This window comes from Pezoporus wallicus, unplaced genomic scaffold (assembly GCF_028554395.1).
Source record: "Pezoporus wallicus isolate ANWC-B61680 ecotype Strahan unplaced genomic scaffold, APGP_CSIRO_Pwel_v1 scaffold_6362, whole genome shotgun sequence".
In the NCBI taxonomy this organism is placed as follows: Eukaryota; Metazoa; Chordata; class Aves; order Psittaciformes; family Psittacidae; genus Pezoporus; species Pezoporus wallicus.
The window spans coordinates 5,642,818-5,667,263 of NW_026637663.1; the positions used below are offsets into that span (position 1 = coordinate 5,642,818).

Consider the following 24,446-nt stretch of genomic DNA (forward strand, 5'->3'; position numbering starts at 1 on the left):
GATTTTATTTGGATTCACTAGCTTTCTAAGAGATACCTGACAGCAGGTGAGGGGGTTGGCAGATGTATACTCGCCAGCTACCACACCAACACTACCTACCACATCAGACTTTATGACAAACATATTTTAATGGAGGAATGGCTAAAACTTACTTATACTGAAATTCTTCAGCAAAAATTAAGAATTTCACACAGGTAGCCTCTATGACTTTGTTAGACAGTCATAAGTAGGCAGGGGGTATCTGTATGAAATTATAACACATCTAGTCACAATTCCCAGACCAATTTAAGAACGAACATGAACTATATTTTATTATAGTTACCATAATGAAGCTTGACTATGAAAGGATGATTCACTTCTGCCAAAATATCTCTCTCCATTTTTGATCGTACCCGGTCCCGAACTACAAAAAAAGAACAGCAAGAACAGCGACATATTAAGATTCAGAATGGTCACTAGGTATGGTACTGGAATGAGGTTCAAGTGAATTGGATTCTGCTTCTCACTTTGCTGATGGCTCATGGTGTGGCCTTTGACAAATCACATCTCTCTAGTGCCCCCTCTTTCTGCCCGTCTTGTCTGTGTACTAAAAGTAAGCTCTTCAGGAAGGCATCACATCTTCCTCTGTAGAGAACTGCCCTAACTAAAAGGACTACAGCATTACAAACAATAGGAAAGTGATTGTGCTTTGCAGAAGAGAAAGTTAATGTGAAAATAAAAACTACATAAAATTCATAACTCTTTGTCATTTAAGTAGAATGTACCAGTCTCAGAGCTCATCTGGTTAACCTTGTGGAAATTAACTTCCTGTATTGTGCTGATGCTAGCAGCGTTTATGAGAGATCACTGAACAGCACTCTCTGGAAGTGATTTATATAAATTTTTCTTTCTATAAACATTTTAAGCTTCAAATAAACCATCCAAACAATAAGTGATAAAGAGGCTCATTAAAAACAGTAAAAAAGTATTTTTATGTATAGAGATAAAACACCTTTTGCCAGCAATAAGAAAAACACTTTTTGTAGTTGAGGTGAATAGGGAGTAAGAGAGTAAGACACAGAGTTACGGGGTGAGCTGAGTTCAAACTAATCAAAACTGACACTAAAGATTTCATAGCAAAAACATTTAGCAGAATGTTCAGACATTGTGGATGAGTCAAGTTCCCCCATTATCAGCTCTTGATCTTACAGATTCATTTTTCAGTCAATCAGAATTTTACTAATTCCATAATGAAAGTATTGAAATTTTCTTTCCCTGTGTAACACAATGCCAATACCCTTTTAAGATGAAAGCTACAAGGACTGCTATTCAACTATTTCAGGTGGTAAAGCCAGAGATCTCAAGTGAGATTCTGTCATCGCCTTTCATGTGTTGCAGAGCTGCTGAGAAGCTGAGTACTCTCGGCACCCAAGTAATGAACACGCTGTAATTAAACTACATATTCTGTTGCAGTACTTCAAAAATTGGTGCACAGGAATCAGTCCAAAAGAGCTGATCTGAAAACCTTAAATAGGAGTGGAGGGACACTTGGATTTCTTGCTAATTTAATGCTTTACCTAGGTCAGTAGTGACACAAGCTTTACTAGCTTGTTGAACCTAAGCTACCTTGTAGATAAAAACCAAACCAAGGGAATCTCAGAATCTTAGCCTTATCTCACAAGGAAAAATCCACACATAATGCTCTCACAAAATGCCTAATTTGTGTGAAGGCAGAGCATTTCTTACGCTATAGATCAGTGATGGTCACAGGTAGGAATTCTTGTTGGAGGGGTGGGCATTACTGAACACTCTACATGGGATATTTCCCATTAAGCTTGGTGAGATAGCCTAACAAAATGCCTCTCTGCACTTGCACTATGCAGGCATGAGAACAGGCTGGCAGAATGGCATCATGCCCTCTTGTCCCCATCATTTCAATCTCTGAATAAGTAAAGACACATCTGTTTGGCCAGGCACTTTATTGAAGCCACCTGCCATGTGCCCTGCTCACTGCTGTGGACCTGTCAGAGTGCCACACCACCATTCTCCCCACATGCATACAGGAGGCACAATGACATTAAAAAAAAGGCCATGTCACCACAGAAGAAACCTCATTCTCCAGTCATGGCCCTGTAACCCCTCTGAACCTAGTCTCCTCCAAAGCTGCTCTAATCACCACCTTCACAGTGGCTGCCAAAAAAGATAACTGGAACCTGTAATCAGGATTGCAGCTTGGCATGTGAGTTGGTGACCTGCCCTGACCATCTTCCAGCATCAGATACTGCCTGATTAAAATGCTCTGAGGGCAGAAGCTATATAGGCTCAGACTTTTAAGCAGTCCTACCACCAAAAGGACCATTAATCACACTCTCTAGAGAGGCAAAAAGACTTGCTTCCTCCCACTGTCCTTTTCTTACTCTATTACTTCCATATGCTTGGGCCATGCCTGATTTTAACCTCCAAAGTAGACTCCCTAGAGGTATCTACCTGCTTGCACCAGGTTACATGCCAGAGGGCACTGTCAGAGTTAGTTATTGTACTGTATGCTGCACATCAACTGTGATACTTAATAAATATGGAAGGTTAAATCCCCTCTCCCTTTTGATTTGTTATTAATGCTGTCATAGCAGGAGAGAAAACTTATTTTCTCTCACTCTAGATACACCTAGAAATAGGAATTCCCCTGCTCTTCTGCCCACCTGTATTTTGAGGGTTGGGGCAATGTGGGTCTGATACTGATCAGGAAAGATTTTAAGAAAAGGTGGCACGTTGACATATCATTGAAACAGCATGAAGGTCTGGCTCAGTCTGACTCCTCTGTCATCCTCCAGCTACGGTGAGTGGGAAAGTGCCCCTCCTACACTTCAGAGATTTTTTTCCCAGTATTCAGTGGTCCCAGTCTGATCCACTGAGGGAGTCTCCCTTCTAGTTCTTACATCCTGGCAGTCAGATAATTAATTTGCTCAAGCATGATCCGAATTCGTTCTGGCTGCTTATTCAGCCTGCTAGATTGTGGCAGTGGAGGGACTCTTCCAGTAGCATGTGGAGAGATGGACGGGGTCTGAATAGCTGCTGCAGTGCCAGGGATGATGAGACCTGCACACTGAAGATATTTACCCTCTATGCAGATGACACAGCAAACTTGTGTCTGTGCTTAGTCTAGTTTGGGGATCAGTGAACATACACCATCATGAATTTCTCCACTCAAATCCAAACTAACTGGGTCTCTGAATAGGACCTATTTCTATGGATTCCTTTCTGAATGAATCCTTTTTCTCTGACAGTATTATCAAAGAACCTCCAAACCAGCCCTGGAGCTCAACAGCCCTGTTCCGTACCACCCAGCACAGTTACCTGCCCAGTGCTGTAGAATGGCCTCTTCTTCTGCCCACCCGTTGGTAATGTCAGGGGATGTACACCAAAGGAACTGAGGAAAGTGCAAATAACTCATTTTCCCCATCGTAATTTTGACCACTTGCAGGGCCTCAGTACGGAACACAAAGAGTGAGGTGCAGGTGGCTTGGGCAGCTAATGCTTACACCATATGTTCATCTATATGAGTAAGATGCTCATTGGAAATAGTGCTCACCAGCTAAACTCTTTCTATCAGTACTGATTTTGGTTTGAAAGGTGGGGTTTGACATTTATCTTTAAATTATACATCAGACAGAGGCAGGGAACATTACCTGGAGCAACGAGCACAAAGCCATGAAGACTGTTTACATGATCTTGGACAAATTAGCTCTCCCTGAAATAAACCCTGGTGTCACCAAACATAAGAGATCAGACTAGTGCAGCCTGCAACAGCAGAGGAAGCACCTGCTACCCTGAAATAAAAGCAGTTCGCATTTCCAGGTATTAATGTGGTATGAAAGAGGAGTGGAGGCAGCTGAAGATACATGCAAATAAATAGAGCTTATCCACTTCTGTTTGTCTAGCTCTGAACATCAAAGAGAAGGATGTTACTGCTTACTTTATTTAACACTGAATGCTTAAGGAGGTTTTATTTAAGACATGAATTTTTACTTTTTGAATTGTTTTAGTTTTAATAATCATGAAGTACAGAAGGGAAAGGGTAAAAGGGAAAAGTATATTCCTAGCACCTTCCAAGGAGAGAAAAAAAAGAAATCCTTCTCAATCATGGACTAGCTATGTATTTTCTGACTAAAAAAATAAAACCATAATTCTGCTTTCCTCTGAAGCTCTCATGACATCAACTTTGGCTGAGATTTAAATATGGGAATACAAATTAAATTTCACTGAATTTATTGTCCTTATGTCTCACTTAAAAACTATGAGTCAGTGCATTTCTAGCTGTGTATGCTGTTTGTCGAGTAACGATGATCTAGAGACATCCTTTGATGTACATGGAGTGACATCATATCAGTTCAGCATGATGTCAAGCCAAACCAGTGAGAACCTTAAGTTGTGAAACCATGGCTTACAGGAGCTGTACAGGGAGAGTTTATAGAAGAGACACTCGCTCTCTGTAATAATGATTCAAATTTACAGTTGATTCACTCAAAGGGGAAAGTGACTTGTCACATAATCTAGTGACTGGATAGCGGAGCTGAAGTCACAGCTCTGTTAATTTAAACACCATTCAGCCACTGGTTTCAGTGGAGCCAGAGTATTGCTGCCAGGAATAACTTCCAAATATTTTTATATAATACTACCTTCTCACTGCTGCACAAAGTATTTCTTAGTTCTACTAGAAGAAAATTATCCTGAAGCTATCTTCTAAATTTGTGTGTAATACTTTGCTGGTCTTTCCTCTGTCTTCAGACTTAATCTGGAATAAAAGTTGACATTTCTACTTCAAGAAATATAATTTTTAATATGACTTGCAGTGCAGTTTTGGTTCTGGGTACAGGTTTGGTGTTACAAGGTGTGAGGGTTTAACTTACAGCTTTGTACAAGCTAATACATGCAAATGCAAATTGGTGTCAGTTTCTGAAGATTACATTTCAGTTTCAAGTATCAAATAAAAATGAAATCGTTTTTGTTTACGAACTGTAAATTAGTCATGTTTCTTTGAGAAACACTTGCTCTAGAGGAAGTCTGTGTAGGTTGCACGAATTGTTGCACGAATATGAACATGTAAGATATACTTTCTGCTCCTAGTGACAAATACAAGTGATGCTGAACTCCAAGCCATCAAATTTAGCAACTCTCCTTTTGCTCCTTAAAACTTTCTCTGACAAGCTTCTGATGGGACTGAGGGTTTCTCAAGATTTACCTTAGCCTGCATAAGAACCTGTTTGAAAGCCATGGACACCTGGGGCAGCCAAAGTTGGTTTGCACTTGTCTTCCGCCTCATGGACCCCATCTGCCTCTGCACTGCCTCTCTCTCAGCTTGTTTAACTTGGGAAGGGGAAATGAAAAGGAAGATGCAAATTTTGAGTGCACTCGCTTATTAGTCTCCACTGGAATAGAAAAGCAAATGTGAAGGAACTGACTTCAGTAGCTTCTGCATTATGAGCCTACACTTACTTTTTAATACTTGTCTTTTGCCAGGAGAAATCACCTTTTGGGGCAGCCAGAGGCTCAGTACCACCACAGGTAGTCACCATCTGGGCACTTCTGTCCTCAGCATGGCTAGGGCCAGCCCCACAACCAGCCTGGAACCCTACAGGCACCTTTTGCTGGGGAGGCCACCAATGATGGTGGGTGGCAGGAGGGAGAGGTCTGCCCTCCTGCCTAGGATGAAATCCTGCTGGTTTCATCTGTCCCACACTACACTGGATAGACACTTTACATGAGTCTTCCCATGACCAATACCATTTTCCACTTACTGCTTTCCTCTTCAAAATTCTTTGTAGAGAAAGAGCCACCAAGGACGACGGGTTCGGTGCCTCTCTGACTTGCCCTTATAGCACATTGTCCTTTTTGACAATTCTACCCAAAGCGCTGCTTAATCCCCTGACCTACAACACCAGGGAGAGAAAAATCTCTGGGCGTGTGACACCAGCAACTGCCACTTACAGAAAGCTGTTCCTGCAGGAAGATGTACACAAAAAATAACATGGGTTTCACAATCTGCTTAGAGGTGTTTGGCAAAAAGCATTATCGATTACAAATCATTTGCCAATCCTTATCTTTCAAAATGACCTTTTGATAAGAAATGTCACTGCTCAGCCAGAAGCGGAACACTAATTAATTAACAAAGCAAGAACAGGGGGAGCCAGAAACTAAGTTAACTTAATTAAATCACCATCAACAAATACTGGTAGCAGGAGAAATAAATCAGTGAATAAAATGACGGATTTAAATTTCATCCATTACTCTCCTCACTTCCCTAAAGCTCAGCACACTGCCTTGAGTGGAACAAAAGCAAAATATGACTCAGGATCAGGAACATACAACTCAATTTCAAATTCTTCACGTAGCACTGGAACATATGAATGATAGAGAAAATGAAATATATACATAAAACTATGTGCAGCATCCTTTTCAATTTTATTTCTGTTATTTTCATCTGGTTTTAATGCCGGCTATTGTACACAAAAACAGAAAGCTAGATTCTAATTTCAAATCCACACTCTGTATGTCTGGAAGACAAAGTACTTGTGTGGTGACTAATTACCCAAGAAATGGAGAAACACAGGCTTTCCAAAAAAGTACCATAGTCTGGCTTCAATGGTTCTGCTTGGAAATACTATTCTCATTACTGTGTTTCTGCTTCACGCAGCATTATACTTAAATCTAAACAGCAGCTTTTCATGTTAAACCTTATCAGTGAGCATTATTACAATGTACAAAGATGAAAAGTGTCCTGTTGACATCTGAATGTAGAAGTCTACCAATAATATCCCATGCTTTTGTTGTTCTGTTTTTTTTTTTCACATTTCTTTCAAAATGTAGATAATTTCATGAGGGTTATTTTTCTGGAAGAAAGCTCCTCTGCACCCCCAAATATGAAATCTTACAGAGATGGGGAAAGAGCCATTAAAAACAGAGCTTTACCACTCAGCCTAGCGCTGCTGGGGCAAGGGGAAAAAACAGATTCACAGAGCTGGAGACACTCCTTTGTAGAAGGGCACTCTGGGAAATCAATATGAATGGATAATGATTTTTAGGAGGCCAGGGTCTGGAAGAGGTCATTTTTCTCCCCCCCCCCCCCCCCCCCCTTTTTTTTTCCCCCTTTTACATGAAACAACACTTTTGGCTTTAAAGAAATCAAAGGCTTGTTTTGTTTCTGTTGTTGTTTGGTTTTTGTTTGTTTGTTTGGGCTTTTTTCAAGTAGCTTGGACACTTCAAGGTTGAGATCTGGAATGACAGATATCTCTAAATTAATCCTAAACTTTTAATATTGAACTTCCATTTATATTATTTATCACCTATTCATTATTTTACTAATTATTCCCTCTAAATGTTTAAAAAAGGTAATTAAATCTGGCAACATCCCTCTGAAGTACCTCTGCTCAATTTTGCAACAAGGAGAGTCAAAGGACAGATTGATGAAGTCTAATGATACTAAAGAAAAGTCACATGGAAGTTGTCAGGGTTTTAAAGATATACTAACTCTGCTGAAAATAAATCCTCAGGCAGTAGCCCGAGCTCTCCCAGTGTCTTCCTGACACACTTGCCCAGCAAGGAAGTCTGGTGGGCTGCGGGTGCTGCTTGGTGGACTCCCTCCTGCCCAGTGGAGCCTCTGGCAACTGCAACATCCCACCATTTCCCCACTGGAACACCAACTTGGATCTCTCTCCCCAGCCAAAAAATCCCACAGACGCTGCAGGAGTTTAAGTGTGTTTTAGATTTTTGGCTGCAACTAGTCAGTGGGTTCAAACCCTCTCATTAGAGAAGTACTGACCAACAAACCAGCCAGATGATCATATAAACCTCATGTCCTCATGCAGAGGTGAAATTTCAATTTCTGTGTATTTTCAAACAGAACTGGACCAACTGAATATACACAGATGTGCCTGTGCACAGCTTCCAGGTAAAACCATTCCCTTCACAAGGTCTGTAAGCTGCAGATGTGCAATGATAACCATAAAGCCCAATCCTATGGTGATGTACACCACTAACGAAGTCAGAATCTTACCCCATGCAATCATACAAATTACTTTTAACTGACATCATTACAAGCAAACTGAACAAATGGCCTGACGAAGAGCAGAAAAAGCTGCCATTTGCTAGCATGGAACTCCCTCCTAAAAGCCAAAACCTACAGATGGAAACCTACATCTGTCCATGACTCATGCAAAACCGAAAGCCTTAAACATCTCTGCATAGCTGCACCTGGGTCATCTTTTTTTTCTGATGTAAAGCATATGTTTTATTTTACTTTATTTATGTTAGTGGGTATGATATCCTGTCAAAATCCATGAAGTAATATATTTGCTTCTTGAATTCTGCTTTAACATACTCCTATTTTTCATTATATTTACTTCAGTTGAACAGATATATAACTATTATTACTGCTATTGCAGGAAACAATTTCAATATTAACTCTTACTGACAGGCAATAATTACCCATGGTCTACAAATACACATAATTTCAACATGATAAATGAGTAAGAGGGCTAGCCTTAGAATTCAGGGGTTCCAGTAAACACCATTCATCAGTAGCCCTGGAAATTATGATAACCTGAAAGGAGAAACTAGTAGCTGTTTCACATAGTTTTGCAACAAAGTTGCTTAAACGTGTTATGAGACATCTGGCCTTTCTCTCAAACCCCTCACAAAAGAGATACCTAAATTTAGTTCCAACCTACAGGAATCCAACAGGGGAAAGGTAAAGTACATACAGGACTCAGTCCTACTCTTAAATACAGTCCAAAGAGGGATGAATTTCTCTATCAAACTTCTCTCATATCTCCTGTCAGACTCCAATTCTCTTGCAGCTACTGCCCTGCTGCAGTGGTGGCTAGCTTGCACGCAGCTGCATAGGAGAGGCAGCACTGTCCCTAATATTTCCTACCGGGGCATTCTGCTATTAATGAGCATAAAGCTATTAATGAGCAGAAGGCTGTGCTGCCATCCAGTGAGACCTGGACAGGCTGGAGAGCTGGGCAGGGAGTAACTTGATGAAATATAACAAGGGAAAGTGTAGAGTCCTGCATCTGGGCAGGAACAACCCCAGGTTCCAGTATAGGTTGGGAAACGACCTGTTAGAGAGCAGTGTAGGGGAGAGGGACCTGGGGGTCCTAGTGGACGACAGGATGACCATGAGCCAACACTGTGCCCTTGTGGCTAAGAAGGCCAATGGCATCCTGGGGTGTATTAGAAGGGGGTGGTTAGTAGGTCGAGAAAGGTCCTCCTTCCCCTCTACTCTGCCCTGGTGAGACCCCATCTGGAATATTGTGTCCAGTTCTGGGCCCCTCAGTTCAAGAAGGACAGGGACCTGCTGGAGAGAGTCCAGCGCAGGGCAACGAAGATGATTAAGGGAATGGAGCATCTCCCTTATGAGGAAAGACTGAGGGAGCTGGGTCTCTATAGTTTGGAGGAGACTGAGGGGTGACCTTATAAGTGTCTATAAATATATAAAGGGGGAGTGTCACGAGGATGGAGCCAGGCTCTACTCAGTGGCAAACAATGATAGGACAAGGGGTAATGGGTACAAACTGGAACACAAGAGGTTCCACTTAAACTTGAGAAGAAACTTCTTCTCAGTGAGGGTGACAGAACACTGGAACAGGCTGCCCAGGGAGGTTGTGGAGTCTCCTTCCCTGGAGACATTCAAAACCCGCCTGGACACATTTCTGTGTAACATTATCTAGGTGTTCCTGCTCCGGCAGGGGGATTGGACTAGATGATCTTTCGAGGTCCCTTCCAATCTCTAGCATACTGTGATACTGTGATTTGCCTTGTGTGTGCTATTGTGATGTTGCTAAGTCACCAGAAGCAACGAGGAAATTGTTTTTCTCTTGTCCTGCTTGAGCTGGAGATGATCCAGGCATCCAGGAACTGCTTGGTCTCTCAGGGTAACAAGTTTCACTGCTTGCCTTTTAAGCTTGAAGCCCGGAGTGGTCTAATCAAATGTTGCTGCTCTTTGCTCTTAGAACACACCTGTTTTGTGGGCTTTATGGGCAGGACTAACATTTGCAGATTACTCTGAATGCGTGAAAACTGTCTGTGCTTTCGTATTCACCACAAATACGTTCTTCAGTATATCATCAAAGGCAAAAATACAGTTTTTATGATTGAAAAGTACTGGGTGATCACTGGCTCTGCAGCGGAAATGCAAAGATATCCCCCCTTATGCCATCCTTGTACAGAACATAATTCCCTTCATTTTGTGTCTCAGAATCTACCTAAAAAGCTATTTGCACTGAAAGTGAAGTTTCTTTTCCTTCAGGCTGAGTAACAAGTAGCTCACTTGCAAAGCCTGGCAGAGGTTGGAAGGGATGAAGGTGGTGCTGGAGCTTCCAGATAGCTCCCTAGGACAGTAACTCAGGGCAAAGTGCTCCTGCATGAGTGTGATTTAAAACCCACCCAAGTCCATACTATTTTGTTTAATGGAACAGTATTGAACTGCCTGCTTGGTCCAGTTGGGATGCCTATGGACAAGACTGACAATCTTTTATATTACATGAAGTGAGAATTCCTGGAAGGAGTGGGGATGTGTTATTATCCCTCTGTGGAGAACGTATGTACTGGGATGCTGTCATTTGCCACTTAGGGCAGTTTTGCTCATAGACTGAACCGATGGTAAATGTTTTCTGTAGAGTTGCTTGAAACTTGTAATTGTGGATATTTTCAAAGATGTTTTTGCTGTGGCTTTTGTTCTGAATTGGAATAAAAAGCCTAAATTCAGCAAGTTTTGCCAAAACAAAATGCAAAAAGTTGTTTTGGATGCATCAAAATCCTGTTTAAAGGGTTTAAATTTATTTTTGATCTATTATTTCTTAGACACTTACTATAACATACACAAATATAATAATTTTTAAAAAGATATATAACCAAACCAGACCATTCTGCTGAAATGCTTACTTCCAATGCTTTTGCAAGTGAAATTTCACTCAACAGTCCTGTTCTGTGGATCTGCTCTATCAGCAACAATACACCAATATACGGAATCTCTTCTTTATCAGTCATAAAGTAGCACATTCAGAAGATGGAATAACAAAAAAAAGAGGATTTATGGGTGCTTCAGGAAAAGTATGTTCACCAAGCCCACCACGAATTTTTGAAACAGAACCCACGTGTCTTCCAAGTGTAGGCTAAACATACAAAAATATGAAGTAATGTTTTTGTGACTGGCCTAATTGGAGAGCCTACCAGCTTAGAGAGTTTACCAGCTTAGTTCTGATACACGTAACACAAGGCAATGGCTGGACAGTGGAGAGTGCATTTCTCAGAAGGGAGGGATTGGATGGACTGATCACAGAGCACGAGGCAAATGTTAACATTCACCCCGAGCTACACAGCAGCCCTAGCCGTGACTGCACTAGGCTGACCTCTCACTCTAAACACTTCTTCCATTAAGCTGCTTGGATTTGGTAAACACAGAGCCAATCCAACCTGACTTGCTCTAACAAAATGTTTTGGATGAGCATTTTAGTTACTGAATTCCAAATATTTTGGTTTGTGAAATGAGTACCTAGCTCATTTAAGGCAACACTGAGGAAGCTGGGATAATGGCCTATCATCCAAAACCAACGACACTCCATTGATACAGGAAATAGGAAGCCCTGAGACAGCTTCTATTTGTAAACCATGCTTTACGGTTTATCAGGTTGCCGGTAACCCAGCCCTCTGACCTACTTGCACACAAAGATGGGAATTTAGAACTCAGATGTTTCAAGAAAACTGTGGTGTTTAATATCAACATTCAGGAAAACCAACCTTTGCTTTGCCCACGCCCTGACATACTACACAGGCAGACTTAATATAGCTCCGTTGATATGTTTGCCTCATGAAAATAAATGAGCATCTGCGAGACGGCTGTCTGTCACTGAAGAAGCCTACAGTCCCATCAGCAAGTAGGGTGCGAAGTCAAGGCAAGGTCATTGCCTAAATTAGAGTGTAAGGAAAAGCCTGGTCTCGTGTTCTTACCAACACACTGACTAAAGCTCTGCAACCACCAAGCCCTGGCCACACAAACAACAAGAAAAAGAAGCCTGTTCTAATGTTTTCTCCTGCAAGGAGAGAAACACAGTGTCCAGACAATCACAAATTATTTTTCAGCCTGGATTCCACTACCGTATAGGGAGCCTTGTGGAAGATATGACTAAGTCCAGAGAGTCTCTAAGTGAAATCATGGCCCTAAAACACTCAGTAGTAAAACTGGTGTTGACATTAATAAGATGACACCATCTACATCTCAGTCCCTGTATACAGTTCTGAAAATATATGTAGCTGCTTGAACTCTAAAAGAATACCTAACTGCAGAGGAAATCTTTTTTCCTATGTCACTGGGTAACTGCCAAGTGCTAAACATAAACTGTACTAAGCAATAACTAAAGGGAGACAGGAGGAGAGCAGATAAATATTTAAAGGACATGAACATGAAGGACAGAGAAGACTTTTTATCAAAATAAAAGGAAAGAAAGGAATATAAATAGGAGGAGGTAAGTGAAACAGAAAAAGAAGAAATATAGGCTGTGGCTGGCAAACCATAACCAACTGGACCCTGTGGAGCAAAGGGTTGGGATTGGAGCCTCATCACATTTTAAAACAAAACTGAACAGAAAAAGTTAAATAATGACTTAGTAAGAAACCACCCCGCCCTGCTGCAGAGAATTAATTGCATCTTTCACTACGTGCTGCTCTGCTGCAGTGACTCCACCTCAATAAAGCATGATTTAAAACAAAAAAAAATGTAGATTACACTACCATGCACAAGCGTTTGGGAGACTGGCTGAAACAGAACATTTGTACCAGGATTAATGACTGCAACATTATGTTAAGAGTATTTCAGCAGAGTGGAAAAAACAAATGAAAAATAGAACAACAAAACAACACAAACTAAAAATTTGCACTGGGATTTGAGAACCCTGTGAAGAATAATCATGAGACATTTAGCTTCCACCCAGTGCTTTTAATCCTGAGATCTCAAACAGCCTTACCCAGAGCCTAGGATCACTACAGCTGTTACTCCATAGGTGATAGCTGAGGTAAGCAGAGGGGTAAGGCAGCTCCCATTGGGCCACTCAGCACAGTGGCTACCAGCCCTGTGAGAGTCCTCCCAGTGACTGCTCACAAACCATACTCCCCAAACGCAGAGTGCAAACTTTCAGGCTTCTTCTTAAAAGCTTTGCTTTGGTAGTTGCTTGCTTTGTTCTGCTTGTGAAGAAGTGCTCTCATACCCTCACATTTGATAAACTACAGCAAACTAAAACCCAAGTGCGTCATAAGAGCATGGCAGGGTTTCTGCTTATTTCTAACGAAGATTCATATAAGGAGCTCTCTGACACTGGCAAATCTCATGTAGCAAGGCCAAGTCTTTCGCCTCATGAGCAGCTACTTTTTGCTCTGTCTGTCCCACCGATAGCCACCCTTCAGTTCCCTTCCATCCCCACCTTGGTGGCAGGGTTGAGCAGCCTTGCTCCTGCCACTTCCCATCCAAGGAAGGGGAGGGAGCAAAAGAGTGACCAAGGGAGGCCACTGAGCACCCAGTCTGACAGCACTGGAGCAGAGCAGCCTTCTTCCCTCACAGCCCTGTGTGTGTCCCAAGCAGAAAGGTGCTTTTGGAGAAGCTGGCAGACAGCTATTGCCTGCTTCCCAAAGCCTGAGAAGACTAGCTCTGGCCCTGTCTTGCTCCCACCACAAAGCTCAGTCTTCCCCGCAAAATGATGCCTGGAGCAAGTGCTGACCATGACCATCTGTCTCTCTTCCTGGACCTCCACTTCTCTGCTTGAGATTTTGCTCTTCCTATTGCTTTTTCCTTGTCTCCACACACCATAGCATACCTCCAAGCCCACTGCTACCTCTGAAGCCTGGCTCAAGGGATGCCAGCTTTCCCCTGCCTTGGGGTGCACCAGCTCACCTGGGCACAGCTGAGGGGCTTCTGAAAAATGGGAAAGTCCAAATTTCAGTAGGTTGAAAGACAGCTAAATAAAGGCTGGGCATTTATTTGTGTCCTAGGTTCAGCAGTAGCAGTCATTTTTCTTCTCTTTAGTCGCTGGTGCAGTACTGTGTTTTTGACTTTCGGCCTGGGAACAGTGCTGATAACAACGATGTCTTTAGTTACTGCTCAAATGTTTAGACTGACCAAGGACTTTGTGAATCTCATGCTCTGCCAGGGAGGAGGGGAAGCCGGGAGGAACCAGAGACAGGACACCTGACCCAAACTGACCAAAGAGGTATTCCATACCATAGCAGGTCATGCCCAGGATGTAACTGAGAATTACCTAGAAGGGCTAGTGCACTGCAGGGTAGGACTAGGTATCGGTCAGTGCTCAGTTGAGCAGGGTGGGGTGAGTTATCGGTTGGCAGGTGCTGAGGTGTTGTATTCTCTTCCTTTGTTATTTCCTTTATCATTGTTATTATTGGTGGTAGCAGCAGTGATTTGTGTTATACCTTAGTTACTAAACTGTTCTTATCTCAACCCATGTGAGCTACATTCTTTTGATTCTCCTCCCCATCGCTCCGGGAGCAGGGCGAGGGCAAGGGGGGGGGGGGGGAATGAGAGAGCAACTGCGTGATTTATGGCTGACTGGGTGTAAACCACGACAATTTGATGGTCTAGGAAGAGCCTTTTGGCTTCCTTGGGACCAAGGTCAAAACATGCAGCTTAAGAAGCCATCTTCTGTGTAAAAGCCTGCTCCTGGGAGCTGCTGAGCAAAGGCACTGGCTATTTTCCTGAACAAAGCCAGAAAGAGAGGGAACAAGCTGGGGTCCCATCCTTTTCCCTTTATGGGGCAAGTTTTCTAGGAGGCAGAGATAGGTGGTAAAGGTGACCCAAATGTGGGGAGCACCATGTAAAACAAAAGTCCTTCTAAACATACATTTGAAAATTATTTTTTGTTATGATAACATGCAAGGGCCAAGTTAGTTCCTGCATTTCTTTAAATCCTACCAAGATGTACGTCATGAATAATTTACATTGTATAGCTTATTGTATCCATAATGAAACAAAATTCAACTGATCAGCATTGACAAAACCTATATAGGAGTACAATCGCATAAACCTGAAACTCCTCTGAGCATGAAAGGCAGCTCTGAGCTAACAGCTTTGATGATGACAATTGCCCACTAAATGGCAACTATGTCCTAGCACAAAGACTGAAAGATGACCAGGGACACAGCACAATTATCTGAGCAATTCTGGTTTTGCCCAAATTTAAAAAAATAACCTGCTGCTGAGAAAATGTCAGTTAAATTACTGCACCATGGAAAACTCTTGAGTGTACATGCAGATAGAAAATGCTGTAGACAAAACAGAAAGGAGAGGCTGTCGTTGATGCTGACTGCTGGTCTCTCTTTGAACCATCAGCAAAACCTCCAACTTGGAGTAAATGCCACAGCCATGAGAAAGCTGTAACTGACATGTGTAACCCACCTGAGAAGTACAAAAACACAGAGAATGATTTTGTTTCCATTGAAACAAATCCCAGATGGCAGTCTCCCGCACTGTGCCATCCAACTTTTATGGAGAGCCAGCTGAGTGCTAGCTCATCTCCAGCAGCAGTTGTGAACAGAACACCGGGCCAGCAGTTTCAAGGTTTACAAGCGGTCCAAGTGCAAGGCTGTGAGGCAAAGCAACCCAGTGCAACTGACCCCCTAACCTCTGCCATCATTCTGACTTAAAATGGCATCAAGTGGCAGTGTTGACCTCTCTTGTTAATCTGTCCTTGTGTTTGAAAGGAAATAACATTGTTCTGTTGTGTTGTAGGAACCAGTAAAAGCAACGGGGTGCATATCCCCAAGGATGCTTTTGAATTTGGGTTCCAACCAACTACAAATGCACTGCAATTGCAGGCAGCTGAAATCAATTCCATAGCAATTATGTTGGATGCTCCAACTGGTGCAACTTATTCAGGGAACAGAACAAACAAATGCTTTTCATATAGATAGTGGATTTGTACCACAGCCAAAGACATGCAGAGTCCATCAGGGAGGTTAAAAATCCCAGGGATATTTAGCTATTTTATTCCCACCTTAGCTTTCCACTATAGCTACAAATTTATGCAAAAGTACAGTTGATTCATAGCTCTGATTATTTCGAACAGTCACTGTGTTATACAGAACAGACATTTTCTAACAACTTCTTGGTTTGGATTCCATAATGTGGCAGATTGCACTTAAGTGGGAAGGAGCGTTAATAACATCTCCATTAATACCTATTACATTTCATAAAGACATTGAGCACTGTGAAGAGCAAGCTGGCATAATTAGGTTAACGTTATAGATATGGAGATTGAGAATGGGAGCAGCAGTAATAGCAGCTGGTTTATGTTCATGCAGCAGGCTGGTGGCAGAGATATGAGCAGAGTCAAAGTCTTGTAACTCCTAAACTGAGGTACCAGCTCCTATGTAAACACAGACTGCCACGAAAGAAAAGACTACAAGACCTAAAGTCAAAGGAGATGAAAACTAAAAGCATTTGAGCCTGTATTTGCCAAAAGACCATTTTTTCTCTTCCTGTAATTCACGCAGCCTCATGGTATCAACAGCAAACTCTTGGACATTGGGCAGGATTAAAAGGTTTGTGGCTCATTCATGTGCTGTGCAGCTGACTTGATGGGTTGCCAGCAGTAACTTCTCTTTTTCAGCAGAGGGCTTCTTCAAATTAGAAGTATTACAAGCAAACAGAAATCTTACAAAGCTCATTAAAGAGAACACAAGATAAACAAGACACAAAAACTTTCAAGCCCCAAAACCAAGCCAAAAGAAAACCAGAAAAGCAGGCCTCCACAGGAAGATTTCCATTTGGCTTACAGGACACCAGCAAGAAAGGAAAAGGGTAATAGACAAAATAAAACAGTGACCACTGTTACATCACCACTGGTAAAGGCTGACTGGCCTGGACACATCCTGATGTTCTGCTTAATTCTGAAGCTAAATGCATGAGAGAGGGGAATGGGGGTTGACAGCTGCAGGCAACCACGAAGAACTGAAACAACCCTCTAGAAATGCTGCTGTCTCAAACATCAATGAAAAGAACAGCAGTATTACAAACCTTTCTACCCGAGGGCAAGCTTTCCCTAGGAACATTCTCTGAATAGGACTCCCCAAGGGAAGAAGCATTCAACATCTCAACAATATGACCACTCTTCCATCTTTGCAGTAGGACATTTTTATCTGTTCAATTAAACCTCCTGAATTTTCAGTAATCTGCTCTGTAGAGCAGAGGTACAGCTACTGTTTCTGTCATGACAAAGCATTCACAGAGGACCTGAGATCCAGAACATGCAGTCAGAGATCATGTTTTCTGTAACAGTCACTTTTGACTTAACCTAGTGGATAACTAAATCTTCTAACCCAGACATGTAGAGAAAATGAATCCTGAGGAAGGAAAGGAAGATAAAAAGATTCTCAGCCTACAGAAGATGGAAGCTAAACATGATAACAATCTTTAAGATGTGGAAGAAAACTTCAGTGAGGAAACTGTTCTCGGTGGAAAGGATGTGAACTAATGGCTTCAGCTCTGGCAAGACAGATATGGGACAGGTGTTGGGAAGCATTTTGTAAGAGTAGGAATAGAGACAGTCTAAGAACAAGTTAGGCAAACTTCTGTCAGGAATGACAGAAGAACACAGCTGCGCTCCCCTAGGCCAGAGGGGATGGACTTCTTCAGGTACCTTCCAGACAATGCTTAAGTAGCAGTGCAAGGCACAGGAGACACCCCAAGTCCCACACTAGTGGGTTTACCTGGACCAGACCCAGTCAGGGACACAAAGTTAAGCTTCCAAAGCAGAACCACTGAGACTCTGTGGCTGTCCAAGGAAACAGTCAGACCTCACTCCCAGGTACTTGGCCCAGGCAGAGCACTGCACACAGCCAGCAGCGCCTGTCGCACTCTGGAGTCGTTCATTCAGCTGGAGCTTCACATCATTCTTCATAGATCTGCTGGAGTTAAAATAAGTTGTGCTTTTCTCTCTTCTCTGTGTTTCCCATGCTGTTGCTGGGGAGGGGTGGAGGGGCTGGCAAAGGCCGTTGCACCTCCCAGTCCTTTCCTCATAAATTTAGTTTTCTACAGATAAAACAGAATAGCACCACATTTGTCAAACAGGATAAACATTTCACTTGTGGTTTCAGGACAACTGTCCGTGCAGTCTCTCCATTCCTGAAACTACACAAAAGCAACTAACAGTAATCTGCTACTTGACAATAAAAAATATCAAATGTGGTCTTTCCGGTATAGTGACAACCAATTTGGGAATAACTGCACATAACTGTAATTGGATATACAGTGCAATGAATACAACAGAATAAATCTAGGGAAAGCAAACAGTAGTGAAAGCTCTTGGTCAAGTCTCCTACAGGGACGTAGGACAAGGAGGAATGGCTTTAAACTGAAAGAGGGTAGATTTAGATTAAATATTAGGAAGGAATTCTTCACTGTGAAGGCAGTGAAACACTGGAACAGGTGGATGCCCTATCCCTGGAAGTGTTCAAAGCCAGGCTGGACAGGGATTTGGGCAACCTGGTCTAGTAGAAGGTGCTTCTGCCCATGGAAGTGATGGCACTAAAGAATTGGATGATCTTTAATGTCCCTTCCAACTCAAATCGTTCTATGATCCTATGACTTTGAAGAATGAGTTTGGGTCTGAAAGCCTTTTATTGATGGAGTAAACTGCAGGAACTGCAGTTTCAAAGTATCTTCACTGCTACTTATTCACTGTGTCAAGCACAGCAGGATCAATCGAAACTTTAAAGTAGATGGCAAATTGACTGAAAATTACAAGGCAATTTAGAAAATTGCTTTTTACTATCAAAAAAAGAAATGAGCATGATGGACTACTTATTTCTGATAAAAACCCCAGCAGCTATTCCTTGACTGGCTGGGATAGCCAAGGGACACATTCAAATGCACCTGCAAGAGCTGCTTTCTTTCCAGAAATTTTAAAGAAGTCATTCTTTCCATATTTCATTAACAGAAGAGTATGACTCGACAAATGCTTAGAACAAACTTGCATAATTTGATCACAGGTGAAGAACATATCCTTTCTGCCAAAGAAATCATAGACTTTTCAGTGCTGTATTCCTCCCATTTCAGATTTGAATCTCCTTTGTGCTGTATATGGAATCATCATATGAATACCTGAATAACACAACACTTTCAGCTGCTGCTAATGGGGTCCATGGAACTGCTCAAGGACTAGATGCTAATTATGAGGTTGCCCCACACTTGATGTCACACTTTAATCCCAGGACCTGAATGCCTACAAGAGACTGGAAGGCACTTAGTGTACTCCTGATTTAGTTTCATCAAGAGGGAACCTAGCTTGAGTGCTCTGAAACTGCTATGCCCAGCAAACCAAGGCACAGCAAAGAGAGATGACTGGAAGGATTGCTTCAAAAGCCTGGTCCAAGCCAAAGCACCAATGCTGTTTGATGCTAGGACTTACATCACAGTTTCTGCTATACCCCTAAACTTCTCGTGGAGAAAGCTGGGTTTTGCTTGTGAGTCCTGTCCTATGTTTCTTTGGGAAGAATAAAACAAAGCTATTTGAGGCAACAACATACTATGGTGCCGAAGCGCTGTTCCAAATGAACATACAACTACGCAGTGAGCTGTATTTTGATATTGCTGTAACAGCAGAGTTGTACTGGAACAAATGCATGGGTAGGAAAAGAACAGGCAATACTGCTGCACTTACCTACAGAATGTATGACAAGCACAGAAGTGTGTGCTTGTATGGAAATCAGTCTGGCTGAATGACAGTGAGAAAGATAAAGACGTTGTTTATAATTTTTACCAGTATATAAGGTGAAGGCTTAATATTTCTGTCCTCCTTAGGACAGTAAGTAGAAATTGCTATCTAGCAACCTGAACAAAGATTTTAACAAGGTGACTCTAAACAGAGCTCAACAGCCAAAATTTTCAAGAGAAAGATGAGTTTTCTTTGGCAGTTAGGAAAAGCTCCATGAGGAACAACAGGTTTTTATGTAAAAACAATGTAGCCAAAATGTTCCCTTGATACAAAGCAGAGAGTATTTTTAATATCCAGATTTCATTTCTTGAATGTCTTAATGGTGGGAATTTTTGCCTGATAACAGGATCTTTATCATGCACTCGGCTTTGTGAAGAAGCTATAAATTAATTGGGATTTCATACAATGAGAAGTCCCACGTGGCTTGAACACAAACAGATAATATAATCTTTAAGTGGCACATGCTCTGTTTATATTTAGAGACAAAAGTTTTACCTTCTCATCCAAACCTGAATTCAAACACTGTACAGAATCACTACAGGGTATTAAGTATGTAACCCAGAAGCTACAAACTCAATGAGCACAAGTCAAGGCTTTTTAGCAAACACTATGAAAATAAACTTCTGACAAGGCTTTTTGTCATTTTTGTTCTGTCCAGTTTGTAGGATATTCAGGTTGGGACACTATATTTGCTGACACACAGTGAGCTAGCCTAACTACAGCTCATATTCCTTATATGAATGCATTATTCTACACAGCCCACTAGAAACCACCTAAGTGAGCTCCCAAATGTCCTGTACCCTTTCCCCCTTCAGAAAGGAAGCCCTAGATAAGCTGACTTTTTAGGAGAGGAAGAAAGAGATGGCCTGATATAGCAAAGGCACTGTAAAGCTACAGCCCAGTAGTGACCTCTAAGCCCTGAGTCGAAGATTTTCTTGGTTTCACTTTCAAAACTCCCACAGGAAGAAAGGGAGTCCTCCCTCCTCAGATAACAGCTACTAATTCCAGCTTGCTCCTAATTCTTGATGGGCAAGGTTGGCACGTTCTGTAGTTCAGCACAAAGCTGGAGATGTTCTCCTTGACTCCTGTCCTACAGAACTTCCATGCGAACAGGCGAGGTCCAGAGCATTGCTGTGGGGCTGAGCACATGACTAGGCTGATGATTACATTTTAGAGCCACTCATGAGGTATACAGAGGAGTTTTTGTTCTATTCAAAGCAGAGGGAAACCACTGGAGTTCCAACATCTTAGATCTATATACCACAGTCATCGCAGGGAAACTGAGTGGCATTCAGAGGAAAACTGAAGAAGCCACTTCAGTTAGTGTCCAAAGAGGGAGGCAGTTTTATCAATGCTTTAGATGAAAACCATGATCCAGCTGGTGACATCCAAGTTAGTTGCCAATTTAGTGTATAATTAGTATCATTGATCTAACACCCCTGAGAATACCACAAGCTCTCTGTGAGTCACTAAAGCTACTCTCACCACTTACTATAACCATCTATAACCGTCACATGCACTCAGCACAATTGTAAACCCAAAAGCCTACTAGCTTAGACTGAGGAGATCATAAAATTCAAAGCACTAAGAGCTTTTGACAGAACAGATTACTATTTGTAAACAACATAACCAGAAACAGGTAGACTCTCAGTTCTCAGGGTCAAATAGCTTCCATTACTGAGAATTATACAGCCCATTACCAACAGGACGGGCAGATACAAACTACTTCCTTGTGACCCATCGCATAAACCTTCACTAGATCACCACTGTAATATTTACAAAGTTCATAAGCATTATGTCAGCGAATTATGGCTTCATGCTACTCTATGACTGCATTTCTCCTAAAGGGATGGGTCTTTGATTTTCAATCTCCAGAGGTAGCTCTTACATTTCAGCACAGCAACCTGTTGGGGATTTATAAGTACTTCACAGGTATTTAATGAGGCTTACACTGTAAGTGATCTAAACATTTCTTGTTCACAGAATCCTGAATCACATCTAGTAAAGCTGATCGAGCCTGAGACACCTTTAAAGAAATACCAAGTGAACTGAAATAATCAGCCTGCCTCTGTACCAGCTTTGCTGGTGAATACAAGGCACACATATACACAGAATAAATAGTCCCTGTTTTCCTTCTGTTTCCTCAGTTTCATGGTGCCTTCAGGCTGGGCAGTCATGACTCACTAATATATATGTAAGCTTTTAATCATTCTAATTAAATTTTTTTTTTTTTAATCTAAGAATCTCGTTTTCTAAGGGGAAATAAAAGTAGTATAATGAAGATATAAAAGCAACATTTTAAGATGGCATATTTAATACTACTATATAATGACATCTTAAAAAACAAAAGTCTCACTCTTGGAAAGTATTTAAGTGCCTAAATGTCTTTGAGCACCTGGCACCCCACAAGGAGTTTTATATTTGCAAAGGTAGCTAATAGGGTATTGTAATTTAATAGACTTTTAAAGACAGATGAATTATACATACACAGAGCCTTGAATCTGATGCATTTGCTATCTCTCACCTAACAGACATAAAATTCTCAAATATTTTGGACAAGGTTTTCCTAAAATTAGTAATTAGAATGAAACACTTATCTAGTTTCTTCAGTTCTCTCCTTTAAAAAACAGATACCCACAAGCTCCAGCTAAAGGAAATGAGGCATGAAGGAAAGAAACGTCTGAATGATGCTCTCATCTATAACTTAAGGGAGCAGTGGCTTTCTCACTTTCAGGGATCCATGCTGTTATAGGTGCTTATTCAGATATACTCTACATTTAATATGAACCTTCAAGTGGTGAAGATTTCTTTCATTTTCACAAACGTTCATATGTACAGCATGTGCCTCTGTAAACCTGTACAGTCTAAACTGGAATATTTTGGAGTCTAATTCTCCCTTCACAGCAGGAACGGTCCTGCTGTTGAGCAGATCTTTTTCAAGTTTAAATCTACATATGCAATTGATCTACAAAGCCTCTTTTGTATCAAACAACTTTTTTGAGCTGTAAATGCTTGAAGAGTGCTGCTGCTGATTGCTGTACCCTTTGCTGTTGGTGAAATTTGGATCATGCTCATAAGGGACAAATACCTTGGAAAGAGGCAGCAGACCCACTGGAGGAAGCCCTGTTTTGTACTTCTGCTTCTTCCTAAACATTACCAGCCAGTCATGACCACAGTCAGGTTCCTGGGATAGGAAACTCTATTGGCAGACCCCACTATGTCTGTTCTACATAAAAGCTAGTTTTAGCCCATCACTCCTGAAGGCATTTAACTTCCTCACATTCTCACTTACAAAGGTTTTAATTATTCAGACTAATTCCGAAAAGAAAAAACAATTTTGTTACCCCCTCCTCTTTTCTCATTTCTTCATTTTATGTAGGAAAAAAAAAGCTATGATATTTACGACTGTGTGGCCATGTCAGTGGTACTGGCACTGAGAGCTCTGCTGTTCCATGCTATACTGTGCAGAGTATAAGTTAGGAAGCACAGTCACACAGCAATCTGTCTAGTATCATGTATTTTGTCAGTAAATACTGAATGCAGTGCTAACAAGAACATATGGCTTTGCTCCCATTACTTGACATAATAAATACTTCATACTGGAGTTAATTCCAGCCTTTTTGAATGTAGGTAGGCAGCAATAATCTAGCACTTTCACTTAAAAGATGAAATTAAGCTGTCAGAAATATTCTCTCTGCGCCAAAAGTTACATGGAAGCTCACTGACAGCAATCCTCATTGTTGCTCACCTCACTTGCCCTGGGCCAATGGGGTTTTGCCTTCACTTCTGTACTTTGAGTTAAACAGCTGCCAGGTTTAACTTATTTGCAGAAACTAGTGTGGACAAATTAGTTCCTACTGGGAAATTCAGAGCTACCAGTCAGAGGGGTAAGTAGCCTGAATGGGAGAGAAATGCAGTCCAGCAAAATCACAAAGCAGCTTCAACTTTAGATCTTGTGACCCACACTTGAGAAAACAATAAACAGCCTGCTGTAACAGCCAAGGGAGGAGAAAAGTAGTGGTTCTATGCGCTGTGACTAACCAAGGAACTTCAAACATGGAGATGCCTGTTCTTGATGAACAGATACATACGATAGAACACTCCGAGTAGTTTAAAATCACCATCTAAATTTCAAGGCTTCCTAAAATACTATTTGTTTTTTTTTTCCCAGTGGAATCTAACATTATCGATTTAGTTAAAATATATTAAGAGATGACAAGTGTTAAGTAATAACACTTTAAGTAGGGTGTTAAGTAATAAATTTGGGGTAGCAAAAGAAACCTTTCCCTTCTCCAAAGCTCTTTCAGATCAACACACCTCAGATTTATATACCAATTTTTACCTTGGGTGAAAAGTTCTGGGCTTTTAAAAGAACAGAAATTAGTCCCTGGTACATGTTGACATCAGAGGGGTCATGTGGTCCTTCCTCAGACACTGTGCCCAGCCTGGTAGGGAATGCTCTGAGAGTTGAGTTCAGCTCAGTTTGGGTACTTCAGTTCTGCTCTTGGTTGATAAGTCAGAAAATCACTCTATTATAGGTACTGTGCATAAGTACTTTTCCTTTTTATGTATTACATCCACTACTACTTAAGTGGTTATTTGCACCATGCTGTCCTGCCAGAACAAATTTTCTCTTGTACATTTCAAACAAAAAGATCAGCACGCCAGTATTGCTCCAAACTAATGTTTCTTTGA

General features: G+C 41.5%; 1 protein-coding gene across 5 annotated transcripts in view; it reads right to left on the bottom strand.

Annotated features, from left to right (window-relative positions):
- RPS6KA2 (ribosomal protein S6 kinase A2) overlaps nucleotides 1-24,446 on the bottom strand; it is a 294,149-nt gene that overhangs the window by 66,113 nt on the left and 203,590 nt on the right. For all 5 annotated transcript variants that reach the window (XM_057406938.1, XM_057406939.1, XM_057406937.1 and 2 more), the window contains exon 4: nucleotides 323-403. In XM_057406938.1, the coding sequence (XP_057262921.1) occupies nucleotides 323-403 (81 nt within the window). The remainder of the gene's footprint in view (nucleotides 1-322; nucleotides 404-24,446) is intronic.